This window comes from Nothoprocta perdicaria, unplaced genomic scaffold, assembly GCF_003342845.1.
Source record: "Nothoprocta perdicaria isolate Ctin4 unplaced genomic scaffold, notPer1 scaffold_3, whole genome shotgun sequence".
In the NCBI taxonomy this organism is placed as follows: domain Eukaryota; kingdom Metazoa; phylum Chordata; class Aves; order Tinamiformes; family Tinamidae; genus Nothoprocta; species Nothoprocta perdicaria.
Genome location: NW_020455532.1, coordinates 680435 through 692578, shown reverse-complemented (window position 1 = coordinate 692578; position 12144 = coordinate 680435). Strand labels below are relative to the sequence as shown.

General features: G+C 48.7%; 2 protein-coding genes across 2 annotated transcripts in view; one reads left to right on the top strand and one right to left on the bottom strand.

The window, feature by feature from the left end:
• Positions 1 to 8929, top strand: part of TTLL9 (tubulin tyrosine ligase like 9) — a 10314-nt gene extending 1385 nt beyond the window's left edge. The window contains exons 2-12 of the mRNA XM_026041979.1: positions 53 to 164; positions 1004 to 1189; positions 2490 to 2558; positions 2864 to 2954; positions 3636 to 3676; positions 3764 to 3851; positions 4712 to 4770; positions 5564 to 5760; positions 7439 to 7552; positions 8000 to 8121; positions 8649 to 8929. Of these exons, the coding sequence (XP_025897764.1) occupies positions 53 to 164; positions 1004 to 1189; positions 2490 to 2558; positions 2864 to 2954; positions 3636 to 3676; positions 3764 to 3851; positions 4712 to 4770; positions 5564 to 5760; positions 7439 to 7552; positions 8000 to 8121; positions 8649 to 8725 (1156 nt within the window). The 3' untranslated portion in view covers positions 8726 to 8929. The remainder of the gene's footprint in view (positions 1 to 52; positions 165 to 1003; positions 1190 to 2489; positions 2559 to 2863; positions 2955 to 3635; positions 3677 to 3763; positions 3852 to 4711; positions 4771 to 5563; positions 5761 to 7438; positions 7553 to 7999; positions 8122 to 8648) is intronic.
• Positions 8930 to 10752: 1823 nt separating this feature from the next.
• On the bottom strand, positions 10753 to 11524 carry PDRG1 (p53 and DNA damage regulated 1). The gene is made up of 4 exons (XM_026041978.1): positions 11521 to 11524; positions 11381 to 11476; positions 11224 to 11304; positions 10753 to 10993 (listed from the first exon to the last, which is right to left on the bottom strand). The coding sequence occupies exons 1-4, from the start codon at positions 11522 to 11524 to the stop codon at positions 10911 to 10913; spliced, it is 264 nt and encodes an 87-aa protein (XP_025897763.1). The 3' UTR covers positions 10753 to 10910.
• Positions 11525 to 12144: the final 620 nt, after the last annotated feature.

The window sequence follows — 12144 nt, the reverse complement described above, 5'->3', positions numbered from 1 at the left end:
CGGGGCGCGCGGCCCGCGGGGGCGGCTGGTGGCGGGCGCGCTGTGCCCGCAGCGAGGAGCCCTGGGACTTCCACTGGTGCGACGTGGGCTGGCTGCACGAGCACTTCGACCACGCGAGCCTGCCCGAGCACGTGCGCCTCTGCCACTTCCGCAACCACTACGAGGTGGGCGCCGGGCCGGGCCGGGCTGCCCGGGACCCTCGCGCGCCCCGGGGCTCCTCACCGCGCTGAGCCCCGCGCTGCGGCCGCCTCGGTGCACCCGGTCGCCGCTGCAAACCTCCGCAGCAGCCGCCTTAGGGGTCCAGTTAAAACAGGCGCTCCCTTCTACGGGTGATGCTGCGTTTCCTAATGTAGCACCCACAAATCCCAGGCATTAGGGTGGGGGCACCCGTTGCACCTCATTTGCCCAAGAGAAGATGCCCTGTCCTTTAAGTACATTTGAGCGTGGCTGCCTTGCAGCCTGTCCTCAACTAGGGCTGCCCCCGGGGGAGTCTGTCCTGTGTTTGTGGGCTGCCTTAGCTGTAACTGCGGAAAACCTTGTTGTTTCAGAGGCCTGGCCTGGCCCTCTCCCGGGTGCCGCTTCCCGGCGCAGCTGAGCGGGACGGGCGCCTGTTCCAGGCTTTCTGCTCGGCGCCCTTAGCAGCAACCGGGACCACCGGGGGTTCCTGTAGCCTGCAGCCGTTCAGGAGCTGCTTCCTTTCCGGCTCAGCCATGGCGGGAGCGGCTTCCAGGGCAGCTCTGCCCCTTACTCCCTCAGACCGGTCCCCACACTTGGGGTCTGTTCTGGAAATCAGTATGCAGACTGAAGAGTTGCGTAAAGATGGGAAAACATGACCTGTTCCAGTGGCCCCATGTTTTCCTTTTTCTCCTCTGAGGAATCTGGGGTGCAGTTGATTCCTAGATGTCAACAGAAATACCTCCAGGGCAATTAAAGCGAGAGGAGGATGATGGTTGAGAAGATGTGAGCGTCTGGTGAGCCTAATCTTACGTTTCTCTCTGCTCAGCTGACTCGGAAGAACTACCTAGTGAAGAACCTGAAGCGGTTTCGGAAGCAGCTGGAGAGAGAAGCGGGAAAGCTTGAGGCAACCAAATGTGACTTTTTCCCAAAGACTTTCGAAATGCCGTTAGAGTACCACTTGTTTGTGGAAGAGTTTCACAAGAATCCTGGCACCACTTGGATTATGAAACCAGTAAGTTTGGTGCTGTCCCATGGAAAGTGAGACAGAGTGGACACTTTCARTCTTTGGAGAGAGAGCAAGATATTCAGGAAATCCACAGGAAGGATTGCACATAGGGTGCACATAGGAGGAGCGATGCTCCTGGCAGCTTCCTGGTCTATTGGTGCTACAAAAACACTWCATCTTGCCCAACAGTTTACTCCAGCAGTGGAAAAGCAGCTCAGTTTATTTGTTGAGCCAAAGTTAGCTCAATGGTGACGATGGAAAGTGCTGAAGTTTTGTGTGAAGAATCAGACTGTGTTCCCAGGGCTTCGTGCCAGGGGGTGAAGGCCAAGCTCACGCCCTAAAACCTTTCAGTTCAGCTGCATGTGTGAAAGAAGCATGTGTGTATGCAGATCAGCTGCTTAATTGGGCTTAATAGTTAAGCACCATGCTTGGGCAGTCCGTAAAGATGGAGCTGTGAAAACATCTGTTGGTTTTAAAGAAATCCCTCTATGTTATGTGGCAGCCCGAGCAAGTCCAGCCAACCTACTAAGCTGCCTTTCATCCCGAGAATGTGAAGAGCTTACAAGAGACTCCATGGGCAGCCTGAAGTGCAAGTTGGAGGGGATTTGGGTGGCATTATCTTCTCTGTGCTTCGGTGTTAGAGGCCTCAAGTGTAGCCTCGTGTTCCAAATCTCATTTATCCCTCAAAGCCTCCATGGGCTGAATGCAGTAAGTTCCACTTCGGCTAATATCCAGGCAACCAAGGGATTTTGCTTCCTTTAGAAGTTKCAATATTACTGTGTGAAGCTGTGAAATGCCTTGCTGCCGCCAGCTGATCTGGGGCGCTTAATGTCACCAATATTGTGCTGTAGTGGGTGATTAAAAATGCCCCCATCTGCGAGACCTGTGACGGTCGCTCTGCTCCACACAGGAGCTCTGGCAAGAAGTCTGGGGCAGGACAAGGAGCCTTGCTCTGCACCAGGCTCCTCGGGAAGGGTTCGCCTGGGAGGTGACTGCACAGGCAAACATGTGAATTACAGCCAGGAGGAGAGCAGCTAGTGATTACCCAACTCTGTAAACRGGAATGCGTTAATTGGCAACAAAAAAACATGCATTAAGCTGGTTTTGTGCCCACAGCCTCAATTAACACTGTGAATAACCAGAATAGGGTAAATGAGTAAACAAAAAGACTGTGATTACTGAGATTGTAGCAACAACTGCAACTGTTTGTGGCTGACCTAAGGACTCGCAGGCAAGTAAACTGTGTCACTCCTATCGGAAGGCAAGAAAACACTAAAGTAAATAACTTTACTGTGCTGTGTTGCAGGTTGGCAGGTCACAAGGCAAAGGAATTTTTCTATTCCGGAAACTCAAGGATATCATTGAATGGGGGAAGGTGAGAACTACTCTCTCTCCTTCTGGGGAATGGCCCACTGGAATTTTGCTCTTTTGCTATTATTTAAGCCTCTGCTTCTGCTAGTGACTTGTTCTGTCTACCTGGGCCTGTCTCGGGCAGTATTTCTTCACGATTCTCCAGTGCAGCAACAAAGATTCTTACAGTGGCTTTTCCTGAATGGTTGGATACTTCTTCTGGGATCTGGCATCTTGTATGGAAAATGGGCTTCAGGAAAAACTGGGTTTTTCTCCTTTCTTTTCCTATACAGCCCTAAAAAGTGAAATTGTGTGTGTTTTTTTCCACAGGATGGACTCAGCACAGATGATCAGAAAGATGAAACACAAGTAGAGGTTTATGTAGCACAGCGATATATTGAAAATCCATATTTAATAGGAGGTAAGATGCTCAGCTAAGACTATGCTTTTCTGATATCTGGAAAGCAACGTCCTAGTAGATGATGTTCCTGTGGGAAAATAGGACCTCATAGATCCGTGTGGAAGATCATGACTTATTTTCTCCAGTTTGCTTATGGGCCTAAATGTGGCTGAGAATAATGTGCAGTGTCAGTCTCTCTAGCGTGGTGGCTTTGTGGTTTGCTGAGAGGAAAAAATATGGAAGTGACCTCCTCAATACACTGCTGGCCTTGGGCCTGAGCAGCCTGCTCTAGCTGAGCCTGCTTTGAGCAGGGGGCTTGGATTAGATGATCTCCAGAGGCCCCTTCCAACCTCAACCATTCCATGTTTTTAAAAAACAAATAAATATCCCATGTTACTTCTCTTAAATTAATCGTTAATTCATTAGTGTTTATGCCCAGGTATTCATCAAAATAATTCAGAGGAATACTAACTTATATCTTGCATTATTTTTTTTTTTTCCAGAAACTTCAGTATATAATCTTCACTTTCTTTTTTTAAAGATTAGACAAATATTCACTCAATTTCTCCTAAAGTGAGAAAAAGTATCATTAGGGTTCATTTACTTTTGCGTGTGCATTTGTAGACACATTCCTCATATTGGGTACTGCTAATATTAGTTGGCAGTATGACCTATTGTATTTTATATTTCTGTGTTTCACAGGTCGAAAGTTTGACTTAAGAGTTTATGTTCTAGTGACATCTGTAAGTGCAAAACACAACTATGTGATTATCAGGCCGGAACTGTTATTTTCTTGCCTTAATGCTTGGCTGCTCTTCTCCTGCTCGCAGTACATCCCTCTGAAGGCCTGGCTGTACAGAGGTGGATTTGCTCGCTTCTCGAAGACGCGATTTACTCTGAATACCATAGATGATCATTGTATCCTACCTGTCTGCTTATGCTGTAAATAGAGCTTATGCTGTAAGAAAAGAGATTTACTATTTTAATGTTTGGGTTGGATCTATCTTATCGCTACTGATTTCTCCCAAACTCTGTGTGATCCTCCTGTCCTGTTGCTGCCACTGTGATTCTCTCATATCTCTTTTTGTAGGAAGACTGGCCAGCAAATGACTAGAAATGTCAGTATGAAGAATCAGCTAGGACCAATGGTGAAATGTCAGGTCTGGTTTTGTTGTTAGTGGCTGAGTTTTTGCAGCCTTTCTTCTATCTTAGCTTCACAGAAATTAAGAACAAAACGATTCATTGAATAGAACTGTTTGATGTTTGTATGTGTCACACCTGCTACTCTATGGAGTTTGATACCTTTTAGGAGACTATGTTAATCAACTAAAATCTATCACACTTTAATTTGGCAGCTGAAGAGTCAGAAAACCCCGTCACTTTTCTCAGTGACAGTTCAGCAGAGCTCATCCTCACTCGGAGCCACTGCAGAGTGGGACAGCAAGCGTTTTGGGACAGGAGCACAGACAGAAGTAGCTCAGGACGAATTCCTTTTATTTTTTAAGTCACGAAGTCCTTTTATTTTTTATTTTTTTTCTAGATACCTTTTCTTCTTTTCTTGATATCTTCTAGATATCTTTTTTTCCTTTTCCTGTAATTTTTATCAAGACATCTTCATGTGATATTGAATGTAAGACTGGGTGGCTGAAGCCTGCCATTAAAGACAGGGAGGATAATTAATCTGCGTTGGGGCAGAAGAGGATGGTTTAGAGCAATAATTGAACACGTGCTCGTTCACGGTGTGTCTGTCTCTGGTCCTTATCTCGGCTCCTGGCCAGATGTTCATCTCACAAACGTCGCGGTGCAGAAGACRGCGCCTGACTACGATCCAGAGAAGGTGGGTGCACGAGCGCTGCGGGGCTGCTCCCGGCTGCCTCCCGTGGGGCTCTTGGCAGTGCCAGCAGCCTCACCTCATGGTGCCAGCTGCCCCGCTGGGCCGCGCGGCCGCCGCTCTGTCTTCTCTCCAGATACCCATCAGTGTGATTTCATTGATGGAAGCTTTACGAGAGAGCGAGTGGGCGAGTGTTCTGCTTTAATGGGTGCTTTACAGCTGTCGGCTCGGCTAGAAGGGTGACCTTTCTGACTTCAGGCGTAATAGCTTGCTGGTTAGTGCTCATGTGAAGTGGAGGTACCTTATTGCTTCGCCCTGCGCTGCAACAAGCTTAATGCTTCCACACGCAACTGCCACTGTGAGGCCTCCTGTCTCGAGAGGCAGCAGTTGAAAGAGAGGAAAAAATGATGTCAGAGTCTTAGTGAATCTGAGACGAAAGCCAGCGTTTGATGGTCACAGAGGACTGTGACAACCTTCCCATTTTACAGGCTGCTCCCATCTATAAATCTCTCTCCTCTCTGTGGAAAGGGGTGTCTCTGCAATACATTGATAGCAGGTGACATGATTACTGGTAGGTAACTTCTGATGGGAACCTTCACGTTTTCTTCCAGTGCCACACAGTAACCAAGCTCAGAGATGTTAACTGTGCTGTGGGATTAGTGGCCCTACCTTTTGAACCCCCTGTTTTTTTAACTAGGAATTTTGTGTGGCTGTAGAGACTAGGGAGGTGAATTTAACAGATGGAGTGCATTGTCATCTGCTGGGAATGGTTTAGTGTAATTGTGTTTGGATGTCTCAGGGCTGCAAGTGGATGATTCAGCAGCTCAGGCAGTACCTGACTGCCAAGCACGGAGCAGAAGCGGTGGAAATTCTCTTTGCGGATATGGACAACATTTTCATCAAGAGCCTTCAGAGCGTGCAGAAAGTGATGATCAGTGACAAACACTGCTTTGAGCTCTATGGATATGACATCTTGATCGACCAGGATCTGAAACCGTAAGGGTACCAATAAATGTACAAGGGGTTACAACATCAGGGCTGCTTTCTTGGGATATAGCAATGCTCTGGGATGCTTCTGTAGCCTGYGGTTAAGTGCCCATAAACTGGCTTAGTCAGCTAGTCCAGGAACTGTAAGTGAAATGTAAAGATGTTTGAACTGTTTGTATGTAGGAAGCTAAAATCTGGAAGCAACACAGCTGGTTTTGCTCCGAGTCTCAGGGCCTTAGCTGAGTGCAGCAACATCTAAAATTTGTCTGCACTTCCAGTGCTCTGTTGTGTAAACCTGCTATTTTAGGCAACGTTTTTTTTTTTCCACCACTCTCAACATATCTCAAGCGGAGCAGCAATTACCAGAAATGGTCTCTTCTGCTGTTTGTGATTCTAGACACAGTCTGTTACAGCAGCGTCCCAGGAGCATTGATAAATGTGCAACCACTGCCATTAGGCTGCTCGCACCGGCACATGAGCCCTTGATCTGTGACATGCTGGCCAGATGCAGACCAGAAGTGAAGGATGCTCCTCTGTGAAGAGGGGTGAGAAAAAGAGCTCCACAGGAGCTGAGAATTTAAAACAACTAAAGCAAACAAATGAAAACATGTAATTTGATTCTATTTAGTTTTTTCTTTTTTTTTTTTTTTAATACAGCTCATTTCACTGTCTAAATGAGAAATATGTTAGCAATTAAAGTTCAGCTGAAGGTCTCACTTTCACCTGCCCCGTTTTCAACCCAAGTTTTGCCACAGCAGGAATCTGAAAGTGCGACCGACTTGTCATTATCCAAGAAAATCAGAAACTGCAGCTAGTACTGCAGAACTGACAAGCAAATATGATTGTTATTTTTCCAGTCTTAATCACAAAAAGTGCTCTTAGTAAGGAAGTTACTGCAAGACATGTTTTGTGCTGGCAATGATCTTTTATGGAGCATCGTCTCTCAATTTTTACTCTTTTTTCCTTCTACAAACGCAGTTAGCTGTGATATCTGTTAAAGCCCTGTGTCCTGTCAGCGAAAGCCCAATATTTCATGCAGTGCCCCTGGGGACGGCTCTGTTTCCAGTGAGCTCAGCTGTGCTCTTGGATGGCCCTAATTCATACRGTCTGCTCTGTTCATAGCCTCAAACCTAAGTGCCACTTAGACAGCACATACAGAAGTGCAGTAACTTTTGTTGTTCAGGAAACAAATCTAACTGTAGGGAATTGGGATGAAAGTCATTGATGTCACTGCAATTCTTGGATGCTGTTATTGCAGCTTGCAGCTTTTTCAGAGCTCTCGCAGGAGAGGGAGTTGACTATTTTTTGCATTGTTCCCACAGATGTTCCCAGGAAAGATCTGTGATCCTCCAGGAGAAAAGGGTTAATGTTAATTCTGTGAATTATCCCCAGCATTTACTGTTTCATCTGGACTTCGTTTCTAGCTTGTATACCTTTTTGGATGCTGGAGGGTTTTTTTTTTCTTTATTACCACTGAGAACAGGAATAGAAACATTGCAATAAGCTCAGAATGTTCTTTGGCTCAGCCTACAAGAATGAGATTTGGGGTTAGATTTCCTCTTGCTTCCCATGCTCGTTCCTGCCTCTAGCAGTGCAATGATGTTTTTGTAGATGGGCTTTCTGTTGGGGGAATCATTGGCCAAAATGCCCATCTCTCCATGACGTATTGCTCATCTTTTCTCTTTAGCTGGCTTATTGAAGTAAACGCTTCACCTTCCCTCATTGCCAGTAGCCAGGAAGACTATGAACTCAAATGTCATCTCCTGAAAGACACACTGCATATTGTGGACATGGAAGGCAGGTGGGCAACATCTTTATCCTCAAAGAGGTTTTATTAAAATGCGTGAAGTGAATGGTCGGGTTCTGTCTCTTCTGCACAATTGATCATAATGCTCTAGGCTGTGTAACTGTGAAGGTTTTGCAAAGCCAGCAAAGCAAGCAAACGTAGTGGTGCTTCAGAGGGGGGAAAACAAAGCAACAGAGTGCCCTAAGGGGCAGGGGGTTAGTTTTGGAGCGGAGCCTTACACAAGGACACGCTTTCAGAGTTTGCTCCTGTCCTTGTGCCTGGAGCCCCGGCTCGAGGAAGGTGCCTTGGGTTGATCTCTGAGCGACTTTGCTGCTGTGCTTATGTGAAGGTRTCCAGGGCTTTGGGCTGCTCGGCTCTGTCTCTGGTTGACGGGAGGTTTATTGGGGTGCAGACAGGTGATTGTCACTGCCCAGCTCCTTTGCTGCACGCTCGCTCTTGTAGGCTGAGCGGGAAGGAGAAGCGCGTCGGAGGCTTTGACCTCATCTGGAGCGACGGACCCGTGAGCCGGGAAGGAAACCTGGGCACGCCGCCGAGCGAGAGCTTCGTGGCCAACTCCCACCTAGGTACCCGCTCCGGCGGAGCTGCCGGGGCCCTGCCCGGCCCCCCGGCCAGCCCGGAGAGCACGCGGGGCGCGGGGCTCTTGTGCGAGTGTCCGAAAGGAGCAAGTGCTTTCCAAGAGCAGATGCGAGTTCCTGGACTGCAGGAGCGCTCTTGGAAACTACTTATATAAAAGTAGTGGTGAGGGCTTTGTTTATAGGCCTCTGCTTTAAGCYGCTGCAGACTTCATGTACCAGCTTTGCTTCAAAACTTCTCCACAGTGATTGTGGTAACTGTATTAGGCACTTTTTTGACAGTGTGTTTTACTGGTGTGAAGTAGTTCTGGGTTTCCTGAATCATACTTATGAAGCTAAGCACGTATCATCTATTTCTTTTGTTATGCACAGCTCAGCGTGCCTGTAGTCATCCTTGGCTGTAGTTCCAAACCAGCGAAGCAGAGCACAGCTTTACCTGGAAGTGGGCAACTTCCTTATTCCTTCCCGGGAATGAAGAGTTTGGTCACGTATAACTGCAGCGAATGCTTTCGTTACAGGCTGCCACAATGACAGGAAGAAACAACTGAAGCAGCTGTTCAGGAGTCTTCGTGCCCAGCAGAAAGCGGAATGCTGACCCGAGACTGAGGATGTGAGAAATCCCACGGAAGAATCTCTCTGTTCCTCATAGTGCAGTGCAGCACTTCCCACTTTCTGGACTCTTGCTGCCCCAGCACCAGACTGTTGGTCATGTTGGTTTGTATTTTAACTGTTGCAGCTCCCAGGCTGGAGAAACCCTGATGAATGAATCCTCTCCCATATAAACCAAGACCAGGAGTGAGTGGAGTCTCAGTATGATCTGGTGAAGTGTCCTGGTTGTGGGGAGCCACGCTTGGAGCCGACCCTACACAAGAGGGGTGCTGTGGGCTGGAGCCTCTGCTCCTTGCGGATTGAGGACTGGAGGAAGGGAAGCGGCAGGAAGGGAATCCCGCTTGGAGCGGGGCTGTGGACGGGCCCTGGGGATGGGAGCAGGACCCAGGGGCTCTCGGGTCACGTTTGCTACCTCTGCATCTTAGAACCAAGGGSCTGGAAGAACTTGAGTAACGGCTGACACTGGTGATGCCAGCTTCTTGGCTGCCCTCTGGAGACACTTAGTTTTGTGCTGTGTGAGGAAATGCAGGAGCTGAATGCGTTCTGCCAGGCAAAGCAAAGCTTTTAGGAAGGGCAAGCCTCTCCTGCTGCTACGGCTATGGAAACATGTCAGGGCCTTAAACCTGTTGCTGTGGTGCTGGAAAAACAACCTTCCCATCACGAAACCCGGGCTGCGCTGTCCTGTGATGTAAGAGCTATGATTTGGGGATGGAAACGAGCTATGGGGTCAGCGGAGACCTRACGCTGGGGAAGGCTCCGAGCACAACAGCCCAGCTCACAGGCTGAACTGCGAGCAGCCCACAGGGGACGTTTTAGCCTCTTGCAAAGCCACACAATTTTAAGACTTACAGTTTACTTAATATTTTGTATTTTTTTWAAAAGAAATCTTCCATTTTAAGGAGTCTGAAACAGGATTCTTCTGTCTAAACTCTGCTTAAGTTTCACGTATATGTGGAACTAGTTGTGGCAAYGCAGGGTTCTCTAGAGGATTCACATCTGACATGGACCGGGAAGGCTGGATAGGGAGTTRGGAAAACAAGGTCTTCTGTTTTGCAGCATCTGAGCAGAACTTAAAGCAGGACTGAGCAAGCAGAGGCTCAGGGACAACTTGGTGTTGGGCACGCAAAGCCCAGAACAGGCGAATGCGCGAGAGCCGGTGGAACAAATAACCACTTCCATGTTTAAGCTTCCATAAAGATACTGTTTTTTAACAGAATTTAAGAAGGTCAGAAAAAAAAAAAAAAGCTTCTCAGTACCCAGAAACCTTCCTGCACGCAGAAGTCAAACTCAACTTTGTCCATTACTGCTTAAGTTTAAGCATTCTTGTCTTATTATAGTCTTGTGTTGAGGGAGCAAGTTCAGACTAACTAGGGTAACAGAGAAGATAGATTTTAAAATCTTTGAGGATGCAACTGGTTAAAGCACTTGTCCTTTTACTACAAGACAGGCAAGGCTATTTTAATTTATGCATGTGTTTATTTTTAGCATTTTATTCCTTCATCCGCTCTTGCAGGCCATSTTTTCCCTGTTCTCTTGCCTTCCAGCTTGACAGCGGTTTTCCCCCAGAGGCTGAAAGGATGTTCCTGCCTTGTATCCCTCCCTACACCTCTCCTAAAAGATTCTTGAGTGTTTTCCATGTATCATTTTACTTTGTTCTAATACCCCAGGCTTACACAACTCTTCCTTTATGTTTTGGACACACTGTGGATTCACAGCTCCTTCCCTCCTACTCCTGTTCCTGACACTAAAATGAAAGAGAAGCTAAATTACAGAAGATACTGCACTAAAAAACAAGAAAAAAGGCAACAACATGACGCCAACAAAACACGCACGCTGTTAGGAATGCCCCGTTTCTCAGATTTTAATAATCCCACTTCCACCCAACAACGGCAGTTTGTCAAAGGGCCTGAATGYGCCTGTGTTCCAGCGTGTTCCTCAGCGCCCTTCCAGCACTCAGGCTTTATCCAGCAAGAAGGGGGGTGTTTTATAATCCCAGGGAATCGCAAAGAAGCGGGAAGCGCTGGCACTGCTTCCTGCTGCCTACCACGGAGATCGCACTCGAGCAAGGCTGCGGGAATAACGGCTGGGAACGCTGCCCTTGGGCACGGCCGGAGCAGTGTGAATTCCCCCCGTTTGCCCCGCTAAGTGGCACGGGCTGCGGGGCCGCAGCCTCAGCCTTCCAGGATGCGGTTGATGAGCTTCATTTCCTCGGGCGTCATAGGGTTCAGGTTAAATCCTTTCAGCTCGGCCTTACCTGGGAGAAAGCAAGCGGACAAGCAGGGTTTTGTGGCAGAAAACRTTAAGCAGCCCAGGCTAAACGCTGCAAGGGTTGAGGGAAGGCAGGGCCAGCCCTGGAAGCGGCTATGGAGTCATCGGGAGCAGCCTGGAAGCCTGTTCAGCAGATCCGTGTGGGGCAGCAGGAGCAGGGACACGAGGGGACCGGCGACACGCGCGCTCCGGAGCAAAGCCGGCTGCGGGCTCTACCTTGGGCCTCGAAGAGCCGGTTGACCTTGACGCGCAGCTCCTTCCGCAGGCTGTTTATCTCCTCATCCAGCTGCTGCTGATCTGCGGGGAGGCGGAGGCTGGGGAGCCTGCGGGGCGGCCGCGCGGCCGCGGCCGGGGCGCCGCGCGCTCCGCTCACCCTTCTGCACCATCTCCCGCGTCCTGGCCTTGGGCAGCTCGATGAACATGTTCCCGAAGCACACGGTGGCGGCGCCTGCGGGACCGGCCGCGCTCGCTTAGCCGTTCACTCGCCCCGCTGCCCTTATTCACTCGCCTTACCCATTTACCCCTCTGCCCTTGTTTATTTACCCCCTTTTGCCCCTATTTACCCCACTACCCTTATCCACTTACTCTGTCGCCCTTATTCATTTACCTCTGTGCCGTTATTCTTCTACTCGTTTATCCTTATTTACTCCTCTGCCCTTATTTACTCCCTTGCCCTTATTCATTTACCCCTCTGCCCTTATTTACCCCTTTATCCTTATCCGTTTACCCCCTGCCGTTATTTACCTCTCTGCTGTTATTTACCCCTYGATCCTTATTCCTTTACCCCCTTTTCCCCTTATTCCTTTGCCCCTCTGCCCTCATTTACCCCTCTGTCTTTATTCCTTTACTCCTCAGCCATTATTTACCCTTTTTGTCCTTATTCTTTTACCCCTCCGCCCTTATTTACCCCCCACCGTTATTCATTTACCCCCTTTTACCCTGATACATTTGCCCCCTCCACCATTATCTGCCCCTGGGCCGCTATTTGCCCCTCTATGGTTATCTATCTGCCCCTGGGCCGCTATTTGCCCCTCTATGGTTATCTATCTGCCCCTGGGCCGCTATTTGCCCCTCTATGGTTGTCTATCTGCCCCTGGGCCGCTATTTGCCCCTCTATGGTTGTCTATCTGCCCCTGG

Coding starts and splice junctions, on each gene's coding strand:
- PDRG1 (XM_026041978.1), bottom strand. Junction 11,305..11,380: donor GCGGGAGATGGTGCAGAAGG/GTGAGCGGAGCG, acceptor GCCTCCCCGCAG/ATCAGCAGCAGCTGGATGAG. Junction 10,994..11,223: donor CCGGCTCTTCGAGGCCCAAG/GTAGAGCCCGCA, acceptor GCTTTCTCCCAG/GTAAGGCCGAGCTGAAAGGA.